The sequence below is a fragment of the Lepisosteus platostomus genome, chromosome 1 (assembly GCF_059453375.1).
Source record: "Lepisosteus platostomus isolate fLepPlt1 chromosome 1, fLepPlt1.hap1, whole genome shotgun sequence".
NCBI lineage: Eukaryota > Metazoa > Chordata > Actinopteri > Semionotiformes > Lepisosteidae > Lepisosteus > Lepisosteus platostomus.
In genome coordinates this window covers 57,962,567-57,990,225 of record NC_142611.1, presented here as the reverse complement: position 1 = coordinate 57,990,225, position 27,659 = coordinate 57,962,567, and the positions used below count along the sequence as shown (strand labels likewise).

General features: G+C 35.6%; 1 protein-coding gene across 1 annotated transcript in view; it reads left to right on the top strand.

Moving 5' to 3' along the window:
* Positions 1-27,659, top strand: part of lrba (LPS-responsive vesicle trafficking, beach and anchor containing) — a 283,565-nt gene that overhangs the window by 191,235 nt on the left and 64,671 nt on the right. The window contains exons 40-45 of the mRNA XM_088633176.1: positions 7,590-7,707; positions 8,465-8,567; positions 11,320-11,435; positions 12,378-12,490; positions 21,519-21,659; positions 23,894-24,013. Of these exons, the coding sequence (XP_088489302.1) occupies positions 7,590-7,707; positions 8,465-8,567; positions 11,320-11,435; positions 12,378-12,490; positions 21,519-21,659; positions 23,894-24,013 (711 nt within the window). The remainder of the gene's footprint in view (positions 1-7,589; positions 7,708-8,464; positions 8,568-11,319; positions 11,436-12,377; positions 12,491-21,518; positions 21,660-23,893; positions 24,014-27,659) is intronic.

Sequence of the window (27,659 nt, the reverse complement as noted above, 5' to 3'; positions counted from 1 at the left end):
ATAGGAACATCTGCAAAGCACATAAATCATAAAGTTGTTAATTATATGCTAACTGTTAAACATATGGGCAGACAAAACCTTTATGAGCGTTTACCAATCTTGGCAAAGGAGAATGAGGTACAGGTTTCATTTAGCTGGCATTTTGCATGGCATTTAGAGCTCAGACAGCAGTGAACAGGCATGTGTTTGGTTAGGCTTTACAAGAGGAATGAGAGAGAATCCCAGGAGACGGTATCTGTAACTTGGTTCAGAGCATTCACTGTAGATGTAGTTAGCCCTGTTTCCAATGATGAGAAAACACACTAATAGCCTGTGCCTTTTCATAGCTTGTTGATCAACTCTATTGATGACAAATGATTCTTAGCATGATGATACATTTCCTGACGATAACCTACTGACTATAAATTATAACTTGCAGCTATAATGTTCTTCAGTTGCTCCCCTGCAAGCCTTTGTCTGTAGGCTTGCTTAAGTATTAGGTATTGAAATGAGTAGCCAGCTGTGTACTGATTACAAAATGGTGATCTGTGGAATTTTACTTATTTTGTTCCTCTTTTTGTCAAGGCCACTTTTGTTTGTGTAGATATCAATTATTTATCCATGTGTTAAATTAAATTTAACTGACCTTTCTTACAGTTGATCTTACAGAATATGCTTCCCCCTGAAGGGTATTGATGGGCATCATAACATCTCTTTCTTATAGCTGCTGCTGCTTGACTTTCTGTCAGGTGCCTTGTATATTTTTTCTTTAAAACCTTTAAAATACAAAAATGGCTAGTGCAGGTTGCTATTTAATTCCCCTTAACAAAAACCCATTTAAAAGATTGTCTTGAGACAAAACCAACAGGGAATCCATTATGTAGATTTGTATGCAGTTAGAGACTTTTCCTGGGGCAACAGAAACTTCCAGAATGTATATTGGATGTGTACAGTGTGGCGATATGTTTATATACTTTACTTTGAAGTCGTTTCGTTTCTTTTCTTCTTATGCTTAGAAAGATAACAATAACTTGTGAAGAGCTTTCAGAATGGACGGGGCAATGAGTCATTTAATTGCAACTGAGAAAATTGTATCAATATGTGATGCTCTGTACACGTAAAGATGAATTCAATAGCAGCCTAATTTTGACCGTTCATTCCAGAAAGAAGTAACACCTGCAGCCTTGATGAATGTGTGTGTATGCAGACATACGGCGCATACACAATCACTTGGATACATGCGATGGAGCATATTGAGAATGAGCAGGGGGGTTGTAGAGATGCAGAAGTGGTAAACAGTAAAGTCTGCAAGGTTTCACCGTGAATTCTGTCAAGTTCGAATATTGTCATCTCTTCTCCCTGTTGGATTTTGATTGATTACCTCTTTCCTTATGCTCATTAATTTCATCACCTTATCTTTTATACCACTTCATTTTAGCAGAAAGGTAATAATAAAACCCTCATCCATTATCCATTTACTCATCTAGTCATGCGGAAATGGTTAATAACAGGATACAAATTGAACTTCAATCACCTAATTTTCCTCCAAAGGCAAAAGCATATTAAACCAATCTCAATATGAGCATTTTTATAGAGCAGGGTAAGCCTCGGTGTGCTGTTAGTGGTGACATTTCAAATTAAGCATTTGAATGTTTGCTTATTACATTTATGTAAGTGGTGTTCAATCTATTAAGCTAAAGCACTGGTACTTTTTTCACTGAGGGGCAATAACAGGAGAGTCTTATCAGCCTAAACACACAGACAGCTTCTCTGCCCAACAGTAAATGCTATTCAGTGGGTCATTTATCTTTCTACATTTGCAGCTTAGATAGCTTGTGCTTAGCTTGTGTTGGGGCATTTTTCAATTAAATTTTATTTATTTAAAAAAGCTATAATCTCAAAACTGGCTTCTTTTGTGGGTAGTTTCTGGAATACACAGAAACAAAAAATGAGTGTCATCATCAGAAAGTCTTTAAAAGTTGGGGCAGCACTTGACATTATACCTTCAAATTGCACGCAGTAGGTATTCAAGATTAGGAAATGTTTAACATACAGCATAGAAGACCAAGTGCAAATAAGTTATGAATGTTGAAATTGTAGTGACGTGATTAGTGGAATACCACAGGGAACTGAATTAGGACCACTACTTCTCTTAATTCAATGATCGAGGTCCTGACATAGTGAGTAAAGTAGTCAATTTAATAGATGAAACTCAGATAGGACATTCTGCTGTAGATGCAAGGATGACCATTCTATAATATTTTAGACAACATTGTAGACTAGACAGACACCTGTCAAATTATATTGTAGTCAAATGCATAGTGTTTTATGCAGTTAGCAAATATAAAAAAAATACTTGTGAGAAAGCCTAAGGTGTTTCTTAACTGCATAGGAAGGATTAATATTAGGTCATATACTTGAAAGTGAATAATTTAAATCAAGACATGTTATATTAAAATTATGCAATGTACTAATAAAATCACATTTTGACTTATGTGTACATTTCTGGTCACCATGTTAAAAAACAAATATTGTTCTGGTATGAGTCCAAAGAAGGGCAAACAGATATATTCAAGGGATTAAAGGAATGTGTTGGACTGACAGGCTTAATGACCTGAATCTTTTTTGTCTTGAATGGAAAAGACTACGAGGCGGCCTGATTAAAGTATTCAGAATCCTCCAGGGCACTGACAAAGTCAACCCAGTGTACATCTTCAGAATCAACAGTGAAACACAAACCAGAGGACACATGTCCTTTTTCTGGGAAGTACTTTTAAAACTGATGACAAGAGGCAGTTTTTTTTACACAGAGGGTTATGGGAGTATGGAGCAAGCTAACCTGCCATGCCATTGAAGCTGTTCTTGGCTTCATTCATGAAAAATGCTGGAAGAACTAACACTAGAAGCTATCATTTGTTACCTTGTATGTTTACTTTTTTACCTACAGTATGTCAAACATAAATAAGAGATTTCATTGACCTGGTATCATGTGAAGCCTCATGGGTTCAAATCCAAGCATGATCAGTGACAGCAGAATTTTAGTGAACCTTTGATCCAGATTTGCATCTTCAGACCTTCAGATCAGGGCATTGATGAAGAATGTTATACCCCTGGAGGTGATTCAGAGAGCCTGGGAAGTTTTAGTCTGAATACATGCATTATTTTTTTCATATTTGTCCATCATAATTCTTAGTATCAATACATCTTTTTTTCTGGCTGTATGTACACAATTTGCACTCTAATTCAAATGATGGTTGTACAGGGAAACATTACAACAGCAAAATTTCACATTTAAAACTGCCATGTTTGTCCTTCTTTCATTAGTGACCTTGCAAGAGCTTTTAAAAGGAAACATGCAATGTCACTGCAAATTAATGCTAATTTCCTGTTTGTTTTTTGTGATGAAACCAAGCTTCTACAGTGTGTCGCGATCCAAAATGCATTTGAAAGACCTCCTGAGGTGACCATTCACTACTGACCTTGTGCACTTCCTAATTTGTACTTACAGGAAAAAATATGTGATAATAATTATTGCTAGTCAGAATAACAATGATTGTGGCACTGTAATTCGTAGGGGTTTATTGGTACTCGTAGGTGCTTTGATAAGAGTGTTTATAGTGCAGCATGTCAGTCATGAGCTTTTTCATCTTTCACTTAGGATTATGGGGGAAGGTAGCATAGCAGAGAGTAATCCCTAGCAGATACCAGCAGCTGAAATTATTTACAAGCCAGGGGCTATGAGGTGCATCAGTCCAGCAAAAATATTATATTACAGAAAAAGAATTTCAGATTGTCATAAATCTGTCTGCGCTGAGGAGAGCTGAATAAAACACTTTCATGTCAACAGTAACATCAATTTGCTCTGTAGTGCTACATGTATCAAAAAGTGTTCTTAAGGGAGCCTCAGAAAATATCAATATCATTGGTTAATATAAATGAAATTAATTTTTAAAGGTGGGCTAAAGGTTGACACCTGAAAAATTGCTTTACTTTGCAGAATAGAAGTCTCTGTCTTCACGTGAAATTCCAGGTCAAAAGGCCAAGTAATTTTCACAATCGTCTGTGGAGCCAGTGAAATATGGACTTCATTGTCATCTACCCTCAAAGCGAAAACATGACTTGATATATCATTTAAGTGAGTTTATTATCTTCATGAGGGCAAAGAGGAAAATGTATAAATGCTTAATTGTTCTTTTCAAGTTAGTTGTTAGCTGCAGATTGCATTCATGTCATGTATTAGAAAACTCCCTTTCAAAAGAAAATACTTATTTTTTATTTTCCTCCAACTTGAGGGTTTTCTAAATGAGCTGCAAATCATCTGGCTAGCTTTTCATTTTTTAATATCTAAGTGTGTGATGATGCCCTGTACAGGACAGCAGCATGGAGCAGGGCCCTGAATTATAGATGGGAGGGTCATGCATTTAAATCCCATATACTTCCCACAGATTGCTGTATAAAGAGGTCTCTTGGTATTCATTGTAAAAGGGAATTTGTTCTCAGTTGAATAATCTGGTTAGGTAAAGCCTTACAAACAGTGGAATGAACTATGTAGAACCGCAAAACTATTTTGCTTAAATTGTTTTTAAGTTTATCTAATGAAAAAAACTATGTAGAATGTATTTATAAAATCTGTGCTTCAGGAGTGTTGTGTTATTTCCAAACATAAACATGATCACCTGTACAGTAGTAGGTAGAAATAGTTGTATCTGTAGTGGTAGTTGTGAAGATAGAAAGAGTGGCTGTATTTGACCTTGACTTTGCAGATCTGAAAATATCTATCTGAACAGTTTAAAGGTTTTTCTAAGTATTGTGCAGATATGCCTTTAGATACTTTTTATGATGTAAATTAAAAGATCTTCATGAACACATGCTTTTAATGACATACAGTATGTTGCATTTCTTATCAGTTGTTTCAACCAGATCCTTCTGTTTTGTTCATTTGGACCACATTTTAACCTGTTTTCCTTGGATTTACAAGTCATGTCAGCAAGTGCTGTTTAAACAGGATTTGAATCTTGTTCATATAAACTGGATTGTATCAGTTCAGTGCAGTGCTTTACTACATTAAAGTGTACGAGTGTAATAACAAATAGTTGGTTCAGATATATGGAATGACACTTTTTATTGGAAAGGGAACATACAGTAGTTATTTTTTAGTTTTACTATTTTTTTAACTGTAATTTTGGCTTTGATTTGTATATTGTATATAAAGATTTTGCCTTTGAGTGTGTTGTAACTCTCATTTGTCTTCTAAGCTGCAGTACCACCAGTCAGAAAATGGCTAAACAGCTACAGGACAAACTATCAGCTTCTCCATTTCACACAGCTTTGCAACCTATTCTTGTACAATGCAGAATGTGATTATGCAACTCTCCAATAACATTTAAGCAGATCAAGTTAGGCATCACTACAGGTATTCTTCATATATATATATCCTTTATAGCATTTGTTTGAATATTAAACACAAGCTTAATGTAATGGTTTATTTTCTAAAATATGAAGTCACTTTTTCAGTACAGAAAGGGTTTGTTGTTGTTGCTTTTTCTTGTGCACCTCTGGTCGCCTACTGAATGGGATCATTTAACAAACCAAATTTCATCTTTAGAAAGAAAGACTGTGCAAAACATCAATTTAAAAACAAACCCCTTTCTGTAATTTACTTTTCAAAAATGGGCATTTTTGATTTTTGAAAGGGAGAAACATTTCTGATACAATATCCAGACAGATATTGTGATGTAGTTTCCATGGCAACTTGCGCATCGGAGGCTCATACCTCTGTCTTGGGTACTGTCAGTAAAAAGAGAGCCAGAGACCTGCAAAGTCCCATAGATGGGCAGCTTCCACCTAATCCAGATTTAATTGAACTCCAGAGACTTTGAAGTGAAGCTGCCGAGCAGGCAGATACTATTCCAGGGAGAGATGAGGGCCTTGCTTAGCTAGGCCACAGCTGCTTCCCTCTACTGTCACCTTCTTTTAATGAGTACTTTAAGGAACTGTTATGATGAACCCTTGTGGCATGCTAACCTTATTTGAATATTTTTGATTAATGCCGGCTTCAGCGCAGTGGCAGGGCAAGTGCCCCACTCTGGTTGTCCCTTAACACCTTCATAATTAAGCTTTGAAATGAAAAGGCAAAAACTGAGGCAACAAAGAAACAAAGTGGGTTAGGGCTAAAGATAGGATTAGTTTGAATTGTGCAGGCAGACTAAGCATCTGTGTCTGTCAGGCAGGATGACAGGCATTGTAACAAGTTACTCTGACAACCGCTTGCTCCATGGAGAGATTAGGCTGAGTTCATCTGCAGGTTTTTGTTTAGCTTTAGCTGACAAAATGATACTTAACCTCTCATATAGGCAGCCCTTTGCTTTCAGAATTACTGAATATCAGATTAATGGAAGGTTTAGCACAAGGGAGAAACAACATCTTCAATTTATCCTGGTGTACTCTTCGTGCTGATGATGATTTCTATTCCATTTTGGGGACTCGTCGTTCACAGAAAAAAAAACCCATCCGAATGAGTCCGAAGAAGACTGTCTTGCCACAATAAATTATTAATGGTTTTAGTGGAATCTGTTTAAGTAGCAGCTTGAGTTGCTTTGGATGCCTTTAACTGTTAACCACGCAACTCATGATGCCATTAAATAAATCACTGCTGTACCTTTGATGTGTGTATTTGCTGTAAGCTAACATCTGAGAAACACTTTTTTAAGAAGCATTTTTTTCTGCTGCATAAGTTTACCATTCTGTTTTTCATTTGTACATTCCTTCAAAGTGTATATTTTATATTTCAGTATGAGTAAACTCTCATTAGATAATGGAGGTTGTGTCTTTGCACAGTACTTTGTTGTAAATATTTAGTATATTGTCAAAGAATTTGAATGTTGCTATGTGTGTATAAATCTGTGCATATGCTGTTTGAATATCAGTGTTTTTCTTTGAAAACCTCAACTTCCCAGGAACATCCTTCTCATCTGCTACTCTGGTTTCACTTCACTCTGTCATATATTAAAAAAAACCAACAATAAATCATTTGTTTTAGATATTTCTCTGTATTTGGTGGAATATAATTGATTATGAAGCATGGAATTGTAATATGTAATTTTATAATTGATTGGTTGGTGCAGGAAAGCATTAGTTAAGTAGTCTTGCATCTAATCTCTTTTCAGCTGCTAATGATTTCATAGACACTGTGACTGCTTATGCTATAACTGAGAAAATTGAGAGAAAACTTATATTGATTTTAGTAAATGTAAGAATGTAAATAACTTATTTAGACTGTTGTGAAACTTAGGTTTTGAATGTAGTGCCCATGTTATTATGGAATATACAATGTCTATATTAGATAATTTTTTTTTATTTTGAAGCTTCAAATGCTTCATTTCTAGATTTCTTGACAAAATTATAATTAACTTAACCTGAATGAATCAGTTGATCTTCTAGCACTCTCCCCCGCCATCTCATCCCAATTTTCACTGAAGAGGGCTTATTCTCCGATTAGAAAAATCTCTCTTTCATTGTGGCTGATCAATAATATACATCAATCCTGCTTTTGGTGAAGATGCTTCATCTGTGTTTGATAAATGAACTGAAATGGCCTTTTTGCCCCTTAGATTCTCGCCTATACTGAGGGACTCCATGGTAAATGGCTCTTCACAGAGATCCGAGCCATCTTCTCAAGGCGCTACCTGCTCCAGAACACAGCCCTGGAAATATTCATGGCCAACAGAAGTAAGGGAGTCTGCGTTTTCCTTAAACTTTTTTTTCAACATTTTCAAGTAATTAAAAACCAAAACTAATCAGACTAGTTCACTAATGTAGACAGCTTAAGTTAAAGAAATTAGATGGTATTTTGCAGTGATCGAGAAGTACATTGTCGACATATGTATTTCTCTACATTTCTGTTGTTAATATTTGTAATACTTCAGAAAAAAAGTGTTAAATCTGGGTTGACAATGCTTACGTTGCTTAACTTGTCATCATGAGGCAACACAATTCGCTTATACATAATAGCATTATATAATTAATTTGTTCCGTTTGTGTTTAATATACCTATATGCAATGAGTATCCATTAGAAATATATAATAGAGGATAATAATATTAAAAACTACCTTAATACCAATGTGTCATATTTTAAATTTAATTCGATATTGTTGACATATAAATATACCATGATTTATCATTTGTAAATTATATCATAATATATGAATAAATATTTGCTAATTTATTTAGTGTTGTTCTGAATTCCAGCATTTTTTAAAACACTTTGTAATGTACTGTATTTTCAAGTTAATTCTTCCATATGGTGCTCACATAACTGTATTCATACATACTGGCTGGTATTCTGGAGAAAGAACCTTGGACAAGAATGTGATTTATTTGAAAGCTAAAGGTCTTGAAAGGGAACATCTATTGAAGATAAGTTACAGTCTGCAACAAGGCTGATAGTTTCCAAGTGTTTCCCCTACCCTGTTTTTTTTTCTACAGCTGCTGTCATGTTCAACTTCCCAGACCAGGCTACAGTCAAAAAGGTTGTCCACTGCCTGCCACGTGTCGGTGTCGGAACGAATTTTGGGCTACCACAGACCAGGTAACTCCTGCAGAGTTTAATATAAGCAGTCCTCATTTACACTGGGTGAAAGGGATATTTCAGTGTTTGCATTTTGGGATAGGAGAAAAGATAATTGCAGAGATGCTCAATGTTAGAATGCATGTCTTCACTAGTGTTTCTTCACAGTGATTGTGCCTATATCTCATTAACTCCAGCTGTACTTTTTTTATAAACACGTTCAACCATTACTCACTTTCTTTTAGATGCTAGAGCAGGACTCACTTTGATTTGAACACCTTCTATTCTGAATATCGGTCATGGTTTGCCTGTCTGAGACTGCACAAGTTACCCCTTATTCACAACTTGCCGTCACGGTTCAAAAAACAAAGAAAAAAACAGCCACAAGCGGTAGAAACAGGCCGCGGTAATTTTGTTTATACAGAAAGGTGAAGAGCGAGAATGTGCAGTTCCTTGCTTGTGATGTACTGTAATTACCAGCACACAAACAACATTGAATTTATTTATTTTTCTCTCCTGAAGTAAATAGTTCCGTGTTAAACTGCCTTCAGGGCAGAATTAGTTCATTCCTCACATCAGGGTGCTTTTATCCAGTTTATCCTGTGCTGCGATGTCCAGTGTGAATGCACTGTCTTATCTGTGTGAAAGCCAAGTGTTAGAAAGTGTTCCTTTCTAAAACATGGCTTTCACACAGCAAAGATTTCTGTAGCATTTTGACTAACATTATTATTTGTTTATAGATTGAGAATAAAGGGGATCCAGCTAAAATGTTTTCACCCAGATATTTTTGTCTGCATTCTTTCATTGCTATTATAGTCATAAATCATTGACTGTACTAGCTGAAGGGTAGGCATCACACACCCACTGTATTCTAAATGTGCTTTGGCGAAAATTTCAGATATTCTCATAGAAACAACAATGACGCAGTGTGACAATATCCAGTTATTTTGTAGTTTGAGTTCTGTCCCTGGTTTCATTCCTTAAGATGCCATTCCAGCCCATGAAACTGAGCAGGAAAAGAGTTAAGAGCATGGTCAAAACTTCAAAATGATCCTAATGACTGTAATCTCACACTCTGACAGTGATTAATACCTTAATTTGCTATTGTTTTAATTGGATTGCAAGTCATTTGTTTTAGGCCTTTCATACATCATGCCCCAGGAGCTAGAGTTTACACTTGGAACAGCACGACCCAGATTCCCTGTTCACATGGCGAAAAAGGAACATTAGTGTTTTTCCTTCCTGTACAAAACATTATCCGAGCAGATTGGTTATCTTTAAAAACTCTTTGGTTCTCTTTCTTAAATCAAAGAAAGGCATTTTAAATACATGCAGCTAGTTACAGTCCATTATAATTACTACTACTCTTTTTTAAAATATTGTACTCATTACTATCCAGTCTCAAGCAAGTATACAGTAGATTGCGATGACAAACGTTTTGTATGTGCTGTCAAAGTCTCTTGACCTATTGTATGCAAAATATATAAAGGTACTATAGTTCAAAATAATAATAATAATTGCTTACACTTATAAAGTGCTTTCCTGGACACTCCACTCAAAATGCAAATGTATCATTATTAAGCTATCCAAGTTTGGAAAAGCACATGCATGTTTTATTTCTGTGTTTTTCATCTTTTAGAATTGTCCTGTATCCTAACATTGTTGTATGCATGCAGGTTTCTCTATTCTCTGTGATGCCTGTGGTATGCAGTGAAGTTTTAAATGTTCAAATGAGTGGTGCTTTTCCTATTTTAAACTGATAATTTTGGTAGTGATTCGTTGTGCTTTACAAATTAAGAGCAAGTCTAATCATTAGTGATCATTAGTCACAATACCTTGACTTAGATTATCTATTGTGTTAAAAATGATCATCCAGACATAAGTAAGAATTCAGCAGAGAAAAAAAAAACAAAGGTAATGCTAACAACTTGGCCAATACATAGCTAATGGAGGTTGTGCCTTGGCACAGTACTTTGTTGTAAATATTTACCACATTGGTGGTGGTGGAGGGGAGTCCCCATTACCTGTGAAGCGCTTTGAGTGGAGTGTCCAGAAAAAGCGCTACATAAGTGTAAGCAATTATTATTATTATTATTAATTATTATTAGTATTTAGTATTTTGTCAAAGAATGTGAAAATAAATCTCAATCATCTGATATTCCAAGCATGTCTCCTATTTATTGAGATGTGCTCATTAGCATATTATAGGTGACATGCTGGCTGTCTATACATGTTTGTATTTTAAATTTTGTTTTAGTAACAGTTTTCATCTTTTTCCTTAATCAATTATAAAGCTTGAAAGCAATGTCCTACTTATATTACATGAGATGTACAGTACTGTATTTACAGTCTTATAGTGCAACACCTGTGGCCTTGGTCCTTTTTCCTAATATAAGAAGTAGTCTGGTGTCATTTACATTGAAGTGTTTGCTATTACATTGTAAATCAGTCAAGACATTTGCAAATTACTGGAAATTACTGGTTTGATGTTTAATTTGTGTCCCACAATTAGTACAGTAGTGAGCTTTGTGAAACCATAATTTGGGACAACATTTCAGTTAAATAGTACCAAATAATGATCTAATTGGCATGCTAATTAATGTTGCTAGTATGCTTTTTGACTGTGGAGATGTATATTCAAATCTAGCTAATGCCATCCTCAAAATGCAAATGCATATTCAGGTGGTACTTGATTTAACTCTTCAATTCTTTACTGAACTGGCATGAAACAACATACAGGTATGAGATTGTCTGCCTGATTATATTTCTTCAGGCGTATCTCTCTGGCCAGCCCAAAGCAGCTCTATAAAGCCTCCAACATGACGCAGCGCTGGCAGCGAAGAGAGATTTCCAACTTTGAGTATCTCATGTTTCTCAATACTATATCTGGTAAGTTACCGTGAAGACGTGTTTACTCTGGCTAGCAGGCAGGGGTTTGCACAACTCTTCATTTTTATAAAAACTGTTTGGCATTTAGATTGCGAAACTGTGAATATTAGCATTTTGTCATCAGATATCTTTATATACTATAGATATATCTTTTATATATGTGTGCAGTATATGGGTAGTGACATTAGTGCATGTCTGATCATTTTGTGACCTGTGATCTGAACCACTCCTCACTGTGATGTCACCTGAACAACTTGATGGTACTGGTCTATGTAGTGATCAATTTCTGTCCTGAAGGGAGACTTTTATGTTCCTGTGCTGCATTGTATTGTGTCCATATTATACTAATTACAGACGTCCTCAGAATATCTTTTAACACTAAAGTTGCCATTTATATTATGACGTCTTAGCTTTATTATTTTCTTGATGTTTAATTTGTAATCAGACTTTAGCCAAGGTTAATATATTAAATGCTCTGACCACTCTGACCATTACAGCTGCCAATTATATTGGCATAATTTATGTGCTGCCCTATATTGTTTGTAACTTACATTAATATAATTAATTCCTATATGTATACATAACTCTTCAGCTGTTAACTATGAACTTTGAAGTATGAAGTTTAAAGTTACTAATAAAAGGCAGAAAAAAATAATTGTACCAACTGGATTTTTTCCAGAGCTGATGTGGTGATTGATTGTGACATGATTCCTTTTGCACCTTCAGCTACCCTCGGATTATCCTACTCTGTTGAACTTATATAATAATTTTAGGTGGTTATACTTTGAATTTGCTTCGTGAAGTCAGTGCAAGTGAAAGAGTGGAATAAAACCACCATTGTTTCCATAGAGTGCTAATGATAGTTCTCAGCATTTTTACTCTTCCAACACAGGTCAGGGAAGTGCTAAACTGAAGAGCTTTTCTTTTTTCTTTATTGTCTAGGCCGGACTTACAATGACTTAAATCAGTACCCTGTTTTCCCATGGGTTATCACCAATTATGATTCAGAAGAACTGGATCTGACACTGCCCAGCAACTTCAGAGATCTATCCAAGGTAACTTACTTCTAAGTTGTGAACAGCTCAAGGACTGGGTAATCATCTTTCTGGAGTACATGCTTTGCCTTTCTTGCTAGTTCTTCAGGTTTCAACCTGTTTGGTGTTGGAACTGCCCGGTGTTTAGTGAAAATGTTCCACAGAAGGATGTGTGTGGAAGTCACGCAGCTCAACAAACATGAGGAATATTTATAGTAATCTCCAGTGCACTTGAGTGTACCTGCTCATAACTCTCCTGGTTGATCAAAAGTAATCTTGCAGTCAGATATAAACTATGAAAAGTTTTAAGGAAGAAAATAATATGATGCTCTGGTCACTTGTAAAACACAAGCAATTGAAAAAGAATGTGAATGAAACAGTGGATTCATGGTGCAGTATTGATGTTTATACATTTCTGTCTGTATTGCTGTTTTTTCTGTTTTTTCTTTTTTATATAATTATATAGAACTCTTTGCTAAGAGTCTGACACTGCACACATTTATTCCATGGAAAACAAATGCATTCTCAGACTATGTCTACATGTCTGCAATATTTTATTAATGTTCTCTATAGTATTTTACTTAATTGCGTGCTGTTAGATGTGTTTTGCAAAACTTTGCACCATAAAGTTCGACGTTATTAATTTCTTTTCAAATGGTAGCAGAGTCCAATTTAAAGTAGAAATAATTCTGTTCTAAAGCAATATCTAAAATGTACTCATTGACGAGAGTGAATTCCTTACGTTCTCTACTTTAGCTAACTTCTCATTTGGTCAGACAGCTATCTATCTCCTCTTTATAATAAACATGCTTAGAAATGTCCCAAATGTTACCTTACAGCTTTGATACCTGCTTATTAATGTGTGTATCCAAAGATTAAATATTTTCTATAAAATATTCCATAAAATTCTGGTTTCTCTGAGCCGATAAGCCTGTTATCTTTGATTTTTTTAATTGATGAGAATCAAGTAAAGGTTAATTCCATACTGAAATATAGAAAGAAGAAATACCTCTTTTTCCTGGGAGGTGGTTCAGGCTCAGTATATGGCTGTTTAGATTTGATTCACTCAGATGTGAACCTGTTTCTTTGTAGCCAATGTATGTTGGTGCAGATCCCTGCTTGAACTATTTTACATGTGTCTTTAAGAATTTCTGCAGTTTTTTTTCTTCTATACTAGTCAAATATGGGCTTGCAACATTCTTTTCCTGTTTTACTCCCAAAACTGTATCATATTTGGTGTGTCACCACACTGTGGGGATTTATGGTTCATTGAATACTTGAACAACTTTCATAAGAGCATGTGGCTATGTTGAGCTGCTTGAGCACATTGTACAGGACCAGAGAGTACTGTCAGTGAAAGCAAACTGTATTTAAGTCATTCTGTACATAACATTTGCAGTATTGAGCATTATTGTTATTTTTGTTCTTCTTAAGGAATAAGTTGATATTCAATGAATTTGATCAGTGAAAGACCTTTCGAGAGTGGATCAGATGTGAACTGATTATTTGCTGTTTAGTTAATCAAAACATCAAATGAGTTTCACAATTACAGGGAAATTGCTAGTGTATAAACACTGAATTTGGGTTTTAAACTAAAAAAAAGGAAACTCATATTCTGAAAATTCACAAACTTACTAAAATAGACCAGTTCACAGGATGTTTACAGCAATTGTTTTTGTGCTGTATATTTTTTGTTTCCAATCCATGTAGGAGAATATCAGCATCTGAATTCTAAGCTCATTTCAGACCTGTTAATCACTTTAAAGCCCTGATTAGTCTTAAGTGTAATTACATCAGATATTTGCTTAGAGAGCCTCCTCTTTAATCACAGGCCTGTGTTTCATTTTCCTGATACTGATCAACTAACTAGCAGTCTGCTGAGAAGCAGGGCTATTGCAGCTGAGATACCATAGCACATGGAGAAGAAAGCCTAATCTTTTCAGACCAGTAGAGAACCAATTTGCTTATGCTCTTTCATTGATATCTCATAAGCATCAGGTAGCAATGTTCGAGAAAACCCCCAAAAAGGCACAGTTTACCTGCAAAATCAGCTTTTCGGTCTCTGGAGAGCAAAAAGAGAGAAAAAGAGAGAAAATTCCAGTTTACTTTTATACACGCACAGTTAACCTTATGTTTTTGTAATTTAATTGTGTACTGGTTCTTAGACATAAAAAAAGCATTGAACAAAAAGACCATCTGCATTCTTTTGTACATAACTAGATGCTGGAAAACGAAGTGCTCCATTCAAAGAACAATTATAAAAAGAACAATTTTTACAGTATTCAAATACTAATATTCAGAGCAAAAATCAATTACAGTTATGTCTGTATTCATATTTTGTCCTTATAACCGTCAAGTTAAATTGCCTCATAGTTTGAGAGAGTTTTATAAGAGAGAAGGTAAATTTCTTCATTAGCTTTCAGTTTGTTTTGCAAATGATCAACGAGAGTTGTTCGCCACCTGTGAAAGCACTCGCTGGGTGCAGGCTGAGCTCTGTGATCATGGGTTCCGAGCCTGGGTCATGCCAGCCACGCCTGGGATTCGCACACAATTGGCCAAGTGTCACTGAAGGCTGGCTGGGATTAGCGGGTCAGGGCTCTCTTGGCTCTCGGTGATCCCTTCAGCCTACTGGGTACTAGCAGGTTTATGGTGTGATTGGATATGCCTTTGCTGTAATCTGCTGTGATTCTCCGGTACAGGGCTACACTGCCTACAATATGTTAAAAGACAAGTGGCTCAGCAGTGTGCAATATGCCCACAGTTGATCAGCAGTGGGCATATTGCAGGAGTCTGCCTCATTTTACCCTGTGTGTGGTCGTGGGGTTTGTAGCTTCAAGCCAAGACTTGAAAAACACAAATTTTGCTATTAGCACAAAAATAATGGGTGGTCCTTTTTAAAAAATGAAAATCCTGATTAAAAGAATCTAACAGTATCCTGCTTTTTTATCGTAATACCATAGTAAGCTTTATTTTATATAGCACCCTTCATGCTACCTCATATATTGGGGGCTTACAATAGAATAAGAAATCATTTTTAACTTAATAGAATATATTGCTATTATGTAAAAATAAGATTTAGGAATATCTAAATGTGCTGACTGAATGAATAACCCAAAAACTAGTTTTAGACAAAAGTTGTTTGAAATGTAAAATACAATAACATGTATTTTGCTCTATGGAGAATATTAGAATTGCCCTGTACACTATATCTGCTGTGTATTGTATACAGTTAACAATCAAATGGAGTTATTTAATTTTGTAATGCAAACCCTGTTCTATGGCAAATATGGTCTGTAGATGCAATTTGCATTTATTTTTGTGTAATTTAAACCTTTCCAACCTTGCCAGAGTCTGTAATAACCATAAATTGAGTTTAATGGAACTTGTTGTGGGAGGATTCAGGATTAGTTTAAGGCAAGGCGACAGAAAGGGTGTCTGCCCTCAACAAAATTGCAGAATAAATCATGAAGTCAGGCCATTAAGCACCTTTGAAAAGTGAAAAAGAATTTTATATTAATGGATTCCAAATACCTGAGAAGTAAAAATGAGCTATCTAAAGTAATTGAGTCAGCTAAAGTAAGCTTTTTATCCGCTGGATTTTTTTTTCTTGGGGGAGTGATTCTGAATAAGGTGATTTTTTTATAGAATGGGTTTTTCAGGTAGACCTTACAAAATCTTACAGGATAATTACCAGCAGTGATTCTGTCTATGGGTTCTGCACTGACACTGTGGTCTGGTTTTACTGCTCCTTTCAGAATTAAAAAGGAGATTTGATATCAAATACTGTTTAATTTGCGTAAATACAAACTTTGATACTAAAACATTATTTATAATGATAACATTGAGGACAGATTGTGATCACAAAAAATGACTTAATGAGAAAGCACAGTCAACTCAGAAATAGTTTTGAAGTGCTGTTGTTTATTAACAAAAAAACCCTCATATAACCTAATTTAAGATTATTTTGCAAAGCAGGTTTACTAATACTTTTTATTCTAATGTATTTTATTCCAATTTATATTTAGGGCATTGGTCTATATATTACAATAATATACTTTGAATGGCATAATTCTGCAATGTTAATTTTGTAATGGTAATTCTGTAACTGTTGCAATTCATTTTTTCCACAAAGTATGTGTTTATACATTGTCTTTTTCAAAATACCAAATGTTTGTGGGATTTGTGGGAGTAAATTCCAGTATTTCAATAACATTTTCTTTTCACTATTTATTTTTTACAATCTTTAAATTTGAATTGGGAGTTGGAATTTGGAGAAAAATCAGATTGCAAATTGTCTACTAAATTGTTTACACTACATATAACAGTACAGTGTATTGTATGTATACATATGTATCTTAAGTGGTATGTTACTGTAGAATTCTTATTTTCTACATATTATATATAATAGATGTATTACTTTGAAAGGTATTGTTGACTAAATTGCTACATTTGTTGAAATCAATATTTTCAAAGCACTGTACCATAAGTAATATGGCAGTTTCTAGCTTTAGGCGTGTTCACACCTTTGGAATTTGATTTGAAGATTTTTGTTCATATAAATACTTTAATAAAAGGCCAGATTACAGAGGCAGAGTTCGACCCTGCCCTTGAATTCTTCAGTCCCACCTCCCTCTGTGTTAAATGGGCACTTTCCTTTGATGTGATGGTACTCCCTGCTGTGCTGATTCAACACTATCAGTCGTTTTCAAAGCACCACAATATTATTAGCTATTAGAAAACACTCTTAAAATGTTCCTGTTTACAAACCAGATCACACTTGACGTACGCTGGAGTGGTGCTCTGCCGTGCACTTGACACAGCTGGCCAGCCAGGAGGCAGGGGATGTGTTATCTTTCCAGGAGCAGATTTTCTGCCAACATGAGGGTGGCAGAAAGATGCCTTTCGCCCCTGGTTCCTCTCTTTATTTCTAAGCCCTCTTCTATCGATCGCAAGTTGCCTCTCCTTCCTTCTCCTCCAGTTCCCCTCCTTTCTGAAGCCATTTTTTTCTTGTTTATTTGTGCTTCATATTGACTACTAGTTTGAAACATGACAGCAGTAGCTGTGGCTGCACCCTTTTTTAGAGATCTGACAAGCGCAGCTCTGTGCTCAGTCAAGCTTTCGCGCCCAAGGGAGGAAAACGAGAGGGAGGGTAGCCTTTTTGCTGTCTCTGTCTTTCTTTTTTGTCCAAGAGCTAGGAGATCTCCTATCTTTATTACATCTGTTATATTCATATTGTTGACACGAGTAATATAAGTGTATGACCACTGAACCATGCATGCCTGTTCTATTTGGAAAGGGCATTTGTTTCTTAGAACTCCCAGTGTAATTTGCGTTTTTATTTTTTTTCCCTCCTTTTCTGTCTCTAAGCATTGGTGCCGCGTACGGTGTTGCTTTGATAGAAACAAGTCATGTGAGACCGATGACATTGGGGACTGAAACTGCCGTGAACGTGGTATGACATACTGTTGTCATACCATATAGTATTGCTGTACAAATTTATGTTCTAGGTTGGAGTGGTTTTGCCCTCTGGGGTTTTCTTATCATAAACTTTAACCTCAACATGACATCTGGTGCTGGGAAAGATAACATTGTAGTTAATGTGAGCAGTGGCTGGTTTTACATTCAAATTGGCAAAAAAACCCCATTAATTTCTAACTGCCTTTTACCCCAAAATTGTAATGAATAGGAAATGGTATATTTTGGACAGGTTGTGTGACTTGCTTTTGACAAGTGGCTCACAGCTTAAAAGATTAACTATCTTTGTATTTTTTTGTTTGAGACGAGAAACTCTTAATGTTAAACATTGTATAGAACCAGCATAGTTGGGTGATAATTTAGCGAGCATTAGAGATTAAATTGTGACATATTGACTTTAAGATGTTTGTTGCTTTTGCATCAGTGATACAATTGGATAAAGTAAAGATGTTACAAGAAACATGAATATTTCTTATAGGGGATTATTTATTACTCACACTTATATTATATTTTCCATTTTTGTTTATTTGTTGTTGATTTGGTTTTCAGAGGTGTGGTACATTTTATTTGTTCTCCATTACAAAGTGCTGTGGAAAAGATTGTGTTCAGTGTTATTAACCATGAAGTTTTGTGTTTACTCAATTTACAAAAAATACTGTGAGGAAATTGCTAGCCTATTTGTTTCTGAAAATCCATGCATATGGAAATGTGTGGTGGTTAACTGGATTAGCAGAGTTAAATTATGTGTTCGGCAGGTAGGTGATTTTTATCAGGGCAACATTAACAACCATTCCTGTAAAGGTGAAAGTACAGGGGTTATCTAGTGCTTTGAATGTAGATTTCTGTCTACGTTGGGCTTTATTTCCCATACCAATAAAAGTCTGAGGATTATGCGTGGGTCATGTAAGACTTGTTGGAGATGTGGATGTAAATTAAAAGTCAAGTGCTACACTGGTACAGGGATAAGACAAGGTCTGATGCATGTCTTTGGTAATGTGTGTAATTCAGGATTTAGTGTGCCTGTTACTGGTATATCTAACAGTAATGAATCAGACCTACTTGTCAGTGGCAGAAGACAGTGGTCTGTGGATTGTGCTGTTGTGGGAAAGGTCTAGTCTGGTTTTAATGTATACTTTACTAAATGGGTTAAAAAGTTAGTTTTAGTTAGTCTGGTGTTTATCAGCCTACAAAAGTTAACAGTCAGGTGAAAATATAAAAGGAATAGTACTTTTTAAAGTCTTATTTCATCTGTATGTTTTATTTTAAAGTACTTATTTTGCAAGGTTTGTTTTTGTTTTCTTTATGATGATTATAGATGTTTTTCAAATATCTTAGAAAGGTTCATTTGTATGGAAGTCCTTAAAACATTAACTTTAAGTGATAAACATTAACGGCTTATATTAGCGATGTATTCTGTATGTTTGGTTTTTACAGTAGATGTGCCTGAAAATGGAAATAATTTTAAGAATGATGTGTTCATCCCAAAAAATGATATACAGATTTTTTCTATTTTTTCTCCCAAATTTTTAATCATTAGTGGTAGTATGTATGACAATGAGGAAAAAAGAATATATGTATACTGTTTAATGGCACTTTTAAATTTATTGAAGAATAGCAATACAATTGTACCTTGTAACTGCTTTACAGCTAATTAAAACATTTAAGCACCTCATTTATTCGGCCAGTTGTCAGAGAAATATTGGCCTGCACTGGCAGAGCATATTAGCCCAATACATTGTCTTCACTTTATCATAAACCTGCTGGGGATGCTTTGATGTACAGCACTGTCATAGTAGATCTATTGTAAGAAGGTCTCCTCTTCGTACCGCACTGTGCCATTAATTTATAGCAGTAAACAATGTGTAGCACTCTGGTCGCAGTGAAGCAGATTTTTTTTTTAATGAGGTGGATGTTATTACTGCAATAAATCAGCCCAATCGTGTAATGTATAATTCAGTGTGTGTATTCCCACTGTAGCTGCAGTGAGTAAGCCAATAGTGTATCATTGTCAGAGGGACAGCCTCACTGCGAACCTGTACAGTCTCCCTCTTCAGTGGGTGCCAAAGCTGATCTACTGACTACAGAGGAAAGCTCAGGGAAGAAAGAATGTCTTCCTAGCTCTTCCACTATGAGCGTCAGTTGCCACAGTTGCATGCAGAAATCAATACTGCATCTGCCTGCTGGATGGCTTCTCAGTGACATCGCCGTGATATGAAAGGGATGGGATCAATTCAAATTGGGTTGGACTTTATTTTCGAAAGGTCGTCATTGTGTTACCATTGATCCACCAGGGCAAGTCATTGGGAGAGTAATAAAAATTGAACTGGAAAAAATGATTTCTTTAAATTAGTAAATAAAGGAATGGCCCAGATCCATGGGGTATTGGTTTTGGAGGTCAATGGAGAATTAATGCAATTTGTGTTTGATTTTTTTGTAACCAAGCAGGGCTCGATTTCCATGTTCCTGCCAAAATGCAAATGAAAACAAGAACCTTGCTATTAGTATTCCAGCACTTACAGTCGAGTACGTTTGAGCTTTTCTTTTTCTCAGGTGAACCCAGGACAAGATCATTTCACCACAATTGATTTGTATCTTTTTCAAATACTGAGCATAGCATAATGTAACACAACACAAATCACTGAGCTAACATTACAATTATTGTGTGTGTTTTAAACATATGTTGACATCAAGTGTTGTTGATACATCCCTGGTTTTATTATATTTTTAAAGGTTTTAGAAGCAAAGACGGTTAATTCAAATTGGATGAGGTTGTTTATTGTGAAAATAAATGTTTTGCGTGATACTTCTAGTCCTGATTTTATTGAAAAAAAAATGTTTATAAGTTATGAGGAGGCGGTGTCCTCTCAATTCCATGATTTCTAATAAGACACCAAAATAAGTGATTGTTAAAAATGGAGAGTCCCTGTTTTCTACTATAAAAGCTTCTGCATTTTTTTTAACTTACAATTTAAGTAAGCGCATGTGAGCCAGACTAGCCTAATCTTTTTACTAAATCGCTGAACTGGAAAGGAAACTGACTGCTGCCCTCGTTATGGATTCTAGCCAGAGCATGAGCTTCCGCCGACTGTAGGATATGAGAGCCGTCATACAGTCACAACCACTTCACCGTTTTACACCCTGATTTCGAGCCACTTTCTAGATTAATGTGAAATGTTGTCTTTGAAGGAGGACATTGTAAATCCAGTCATGCTTTTTAGTCTGTGTTTGAGGATGTAGTTTTATTCAAACTCTTTTTGCATTTTGATTAAAAGTAAATCTAATTATGCTATCCAGGAGACATGTTTTTCCAGACCCTAGAGAGGACAGGGACCGTAGAACGCTACTTTTATTTCTTTTCTCTTTCTGTTATGAGGTATTTTGTTACCCTTTCTGTTGTTATTATTATGGTAATCTAAGCATTTAATTCCTATTTTGCAACTAGATACCTTTTTATTATTCTAGTCATTTGTATTTTCGTAGTCTAATTGACAAAAACAGTTATCCCCAAGTGTGAGCACTAGACTTGGCAGCACTCTAAAATGCTCTGTGCAACTGTCGTCTGTGTCTTTTGTAGCCTGTCGGTGCTCTCAACCCCAAGAGGGCAGCTTTCTTCTCTGAGCGCTTTGAATCCTGGGAGGATGAGCAAGTCCCGAAGTTCCACTATGGTACCCACTACTCCACCTCCAGCTTCACCCTCATGTGGCTGCTTAGAATTGTAAGTCCTGCAGGCCTTTTTGAAACTTGTTACTATGCGCATTTTCTCTTCTCTTGTCATTTTTTTATAATCAGTTTTCATTTTTTAAATAATCTAATACATGATATTCCAAAATGTTTTTTTTTGTTATTTGCTTAGAATGGTCTTTAATAAATGTTAAATGTCCGGGTTATAGAGACTGGATAAGATATCCAAGTCTCTCTGTGTTTACAATTATATTTTGGACGTTGTTCTTTAAACCCTATTATAAATGTGTGGAAGAGTTGACGTTTCTTGTTTAGGAGAGGAAAACAAGAGGTCATCAGTAAGGTTTCAACAGTTTGAGTCAGTATACAATTATGTAGAACCTTCACTGTGACAACTATTTCAAAACTTTGCTCCAGACAGCCACTGGTTAGTGTCTACCTGAGCTGTGCTGCTGGAAGTGATAGGTCTGTGAGCTTTATGTTGACAGCAGTTCCCAGACAAGAATTAACTAGAGGTTTAGTGTCAGTACGCTGCTACCATTAAAAAAACAAAACAGCAACAGTTGCCTGTTTGTGGGACAGTGTCAAATAATTGAAATTTGAAACCAACATTTCAACCAAATTTTGAAGCCTTGGGCTTGGTTTACTTGCCTTCCTGTGAAAGCTGTGTAGAATTGTATTATAACAGGTTTGACTCAATCCTTCTTTTAAAGGTTTATAGAAAAATAATTCAACTGAACTTATTTAGAATTAGACTCTTGCACTTACTAAGATCAATTAATTTATGTCTGCCAGAAATAGAACAGTTATTGACCTGTTAAATTATGCTCTTTACAAAAGTGTGTGCTGTATCAGTTTATTTGATAAGGTGGGGTTATGTAAATGAACATGAAACAGACTTTGCAGACCCAACCTTAATATGTTGTGATAAAACTTCATTGTCTCTAAAAACACTGCAATACTAAGGAGCTTTCAAGTAAGGTATTTAATCTATCAGATTTACTTAGGAGTTGCATTATTTAATGTGCCCATGCAGGATTATTGACCACTGATTTACTAGCACATATTACAGCACTATATCACCCATCTGGGATGGCCATCTAATGTTTTCCTAGGAATAGTGATAAAATCAGAGTTTAATACAATCCAGAGTGATTCTCTACTGCTGTAATTACTCTAATAAAATAAGACCATGAATGATCCCAGCGGGATGTGGATTGATCCGATCCCATCGATCCTCACTGGGTTTATTTTAGATCTAGCAACCCTGATGTGTAGCAGTCATATTAAATTGAATCTTCAGCTGTAGGATCAAGATTCAGATTCACCTTTAAAAAAGCACGCAAATGGTTGTCTTTTAAACTTCAAAAAAAAAGTTTCTGTCAGTTTAAAAGATGTATTATAATTTTATTGAGGTACACTAAGGCTTATGTCCTTCATTTCTCAGAGGAACCATTGTTTCATAATGACAGCTATCGATCTTATTGACTTTCCAAACAAGATTTAAAATGATTAGGCATCAATAAATGGCTTTAACATTTTTAGGTAACTTGTACAAGCTATTCAGTAGGATTTCTTTACTTTTTTTTCAGTATTTCAAGGGGAAGTGTCTGTTAATCTCTTTGTTGTACTTTGTTGCATTACCAAATGAAAAGGTTTTCTATAAAATAATTGATGACAACATAATTAAAAGAAAATTTCCATCTATTATGTACTAAATTTACATTGTTTTTTTAATAGAAGAGTCTGATTTAATCAAGATAAGCTTTTCACTGTAACCTGTTTTATTATGCTGTAGTACTAACATAAAACGTTTTGTTATACGTACAGTACATACCATATCCCATTCAATAATTGTATTTTTAAAAAGCAAATTTTATTGAGTAATATGATTGGCTAGGAAATAAATGTGATTAATAATGGTAAAACAATATGCTACAACCAGACAGGTGAAGAAAACAGGAGTGGAGGTAGTAAAATAAGGCATTTTCTTTTCTCTCACTTCATTTGGTAATGTTCCTATATAATGGCTTCATAATTCCGTCATTAGAAGTCATGACATCCGTTTAAGCTTTGCATCATACCAAATACTATAAATGATGCTAAAACAAATATCATGACCTTATGGGTACACATTAAGTAATTTGTGCCTGTCCCTGTAGGCATGAGTTTATAACATCTTGTGTAGGAGTCCTGAAGGGATTATTAAGGCATTATGCCACAGCATTCAAATAAAGCGTTACTCTTCGTTCTTGGTTTTGTTTGCAGGAGCCTTTCACCACATTTTTCTTGAACCTGCAAGGAGGGAAGTTTGACCATGCAGACAGGACTTTCTCTTCGGTCTCCAGAGCTTGGAGAAACTGCCAGAGAGACACCTCAGATGTTAAGGTAGAACTGTGATATAAAAAAAATGTACTTTAATGTAATTAAGCTATATAAAGTGTTCCCATGTCATCTGCTCTGTAAGCTCATTACTTTGAACACCCTACTAAGAAATATATGCCAAAAGTTGGTGTAGGGTGGATGATTGACTCACGTGTCTTAGCTTCATGAAAACAGGATGGAACTCAGGCCACCAGTTGTGAAATCATTTGAGTACCATCACTTATACACACAGTGGGACCTCATACACAATGTGACCTAAAGGCACACCAGAGATAGTCCTCCATCCTACATTAGTAAATGCCAACAGCATAAGAATTGGTTATGTTGTTGTTAAAGGAGAACTTGAGAGCAAAACAAAAATCAAATGTAAACCAACAGGCAAAGGTTTATTCCATGCAGAAAAGAAATGAAAAGAGACACAACATTTTGGGTGTGAAGAAGGCTCCACAGCTGAAACAGTCTCTTTTCTTTTTAGCATGGAATAAACCTTTACCTTTTCCTTGCTGACTACATGTGATGACACAGCTACCTACTTGAATTTCTTCAAACATAAACTACAGTATACCAACTGCTTACAATTTTAGATCAACACTTATTTTTGTTATACCCACCCCATTGGGAACAGTTAAATGTAGGCCTTTTACTTTGCGGTTCACACTAAAAAATCTTGTGACTGCACATAGGGGAGAACAAGAAAGTGTAGTAAGATTCTTCTGACCTGCAAGCCAGTTAATATTTTGCATGTCATAAGCTACACAGCCTCATGTACGAGGTTTGTATTCTATCAGTTACATTTTGTCTAAAACACTCTTGTCAGATGAATTACTTAACAGCCAAAATTATATTTTAAGATTGCAGACATATATGGTAATCAATGTAGTATTCCTCTATATTTAGCATTTGTTCAGATACCTCAGAAAAGTTATACTTGGTTGAATGACCAAAATAAATCCCTATCAACACGACTAATGTACTAATGAATGCCTCTCAAAATCTTGCCCATAGATACAGTGCCCTGACACAAGAAAGCGACTAACCTTATACATTAGTAGAATTACTGAATTTATACATGTAGAATTGCTGAATTTTCACAAAACATTCGTAGATGTGAAGCATCTGTGTCTGTTCCTGTGTGATCCCAGCCTACTGCTGGTCGTGATTGTTCTGGTGTCGACCCAAATACTTTATATCTTTTTCTTAACGAAGCTCATTCAATTTTAGCAGTGTTTTCTGTTGATATAATTCTAAGGTAAAGATCATGTGAACTGGTTGACCAGATACTGCAGTTTCATAAAAAAAGGTTGAAGCATATGTGTGGTCACAACCAATACTTGTCATGCTACCATGAAAGCCTCAGGGTTTGTGATCAAAGCATCACACTAATCCTGACTTTTTTTTTGCACTGGGGTCTAACCTTTATTTGAACCTTTGCAGAAATTTTCATTCTCAGAAGGGCTGTGGAGCCAGCAGTGAAACAGTTTCAAATCACAGTTATAGTCCACTGAACCCTTCAAAGCCCGAATGGAGAGTTTAACAAGTGTCAGTCCCTTTTAAAATATTTATTGTAATGCGGCAGCATTTTGTTGTCAGGTTTGATTTGGGCTGTTATTTATGTATTGGTTCATTGCTGATTGGTTTCATAAAATATTAAAACATGTGGTTTACATTCCAAGTAACACTTGATTGAAAAACATACCAAAATACCAACTTTGGCTCAGTCTGTCCTGTCACATCATATAAAGGTAAACTGTTGATTTAAAATCAGACAAAAATGGTTAGAAATGAACTTTAAAGGAACTTCTATTAATTGCATGCTACTGTTATGTTTCATTTTATATAGTATGAAAATGCAGAAATACTTTTTAAAATGTTTTATTTATAACGGGTTGGAATGTATAAAAATATTTTTTTTAAGTCTGAAACAGGCAGCTTTCCTGAGAGGACTCAACCTACATTTTATTAATCACATGTTGATTTTTTAACACAATTAATGCAGATTTTGTTTTGGTAAATAACCCTTGACAGTGAAAGAGATAGTTTTCTATCTATATGCAATAAATTCTGTCCAGGATCACATTGAAATACAGTGTTAACATAGAAAAAAGTAAAAAGAAACAGCCCAAGTGTTAGTAGCACAATTGCAATCATTTATAAATTGACCAAAAATGTCCGTTTGTGTCGAGCAAAAGAAGTGATAATAGGTTAATTCCTCCTTGATCCGGTCTGTCTCTGCCTTGGCTACCCTGTCCTGACCTTGCGCACAAGCCGCTGACCTCTGCTATTGCCGTCAGCTGTCTGAAAGGCTGTGGCTGCTGGAAGTGGCCCTGGGGGGGGGTGGAGACTGCTGCTTCGCTGACCCATGGCAGGACAGGATTGCAGATCACAGCCACTGGCCTCTGACATTGCAGTGCAGGGCCACTGCACATAATAGCCTTCGAATCAGTCCCGTATTTTTCTGCTTGTTAAGTGGCGTGCAGTTGTGTGCTTGTTAGGAGGCAGACAAATTTTACACCGGTCTCTTTTTGTGAACTCTGGTCATCTCCAGCTGCCATAAACACTGACCCTTTTTCGTACTTGATCACTCCTGATGAGAAGGATAAAGGGAACATTTGTTTTTAGTTAATTTATTTTATTTATTTTTAATTACTTCAATAGCAAAATTACTTTGCCAACACTGCCGATTCCATTAGTGTAATAACGTACTGAATTCATTTTACTCATTTTTGTTATTTTTTCATACGGTTAGGATTTCACGTCAACTGAAAAAGCAAAATTCAGAATCTTATTTTGGAACTGTTTCAGATTGGTTTTGTATCAACATTTCAGACATCTCTGTTGGAAGAAAAGGAGTTCGGAATAATCTGCAATTTGAAATTAACTATGTTATCCCATAGTTAAGCAATTACCAGAATTAACATTACTCACTTTCATGGGGAGTCTGTAAACCTTATTTATAAAGCTCCGCTCTTCCTGACCTTGATCAGCGTCCTCTGCCATACAACTTAAAGTGGAGCCATTCTTCACGAAAAATTGCACTTCTAGAACCTCTGTGAGTTTACTGCAATCTATTACCCATTAACAGAAAGCTTTATAGTTGTAGTAAGAGGTGTGATAGGAGCCTATCACAGAATCACATGGCACAAGGCGCAAGAACGCCCTGCAAATTGCACTTGTCCATAGCCAGGATCACACACTGGGATAATTCAGAGATACCCAGCATGTCTTTTCAAGTTGGGAAGAAACCATAGCTCCCTCAACCTAAATTCATGAAACAAACTTTTGTTAGGTATCTGTGCCACATTATTCTGGAAAGCATTAATAACTGTTTTTTGAGCAAACCACATACAGTATTGCGACACCCTAACAGCCATCTCTCAGAAACCAATAGTTAGTGGAGTCTTACTTGTTATGGGAGAAAATCTTATAAGCAGAAGCTGCTTATAAAATTAGGGACAATTTTCAGATTAAGTGTTTTTCTTGCTCTAATGCTTCAAATGTCTTTAAGTGTTAGTGTGATTGTAATTTATAACCAGGTCAAATTAAAAAGCCCAGGAATACCATCAATATAAATTGAACATGATATTTTAGAAACAATGTGTTTTGAATGCACAACTGTGAACATCTATAGTAATTCAAGAGTTAACAACAA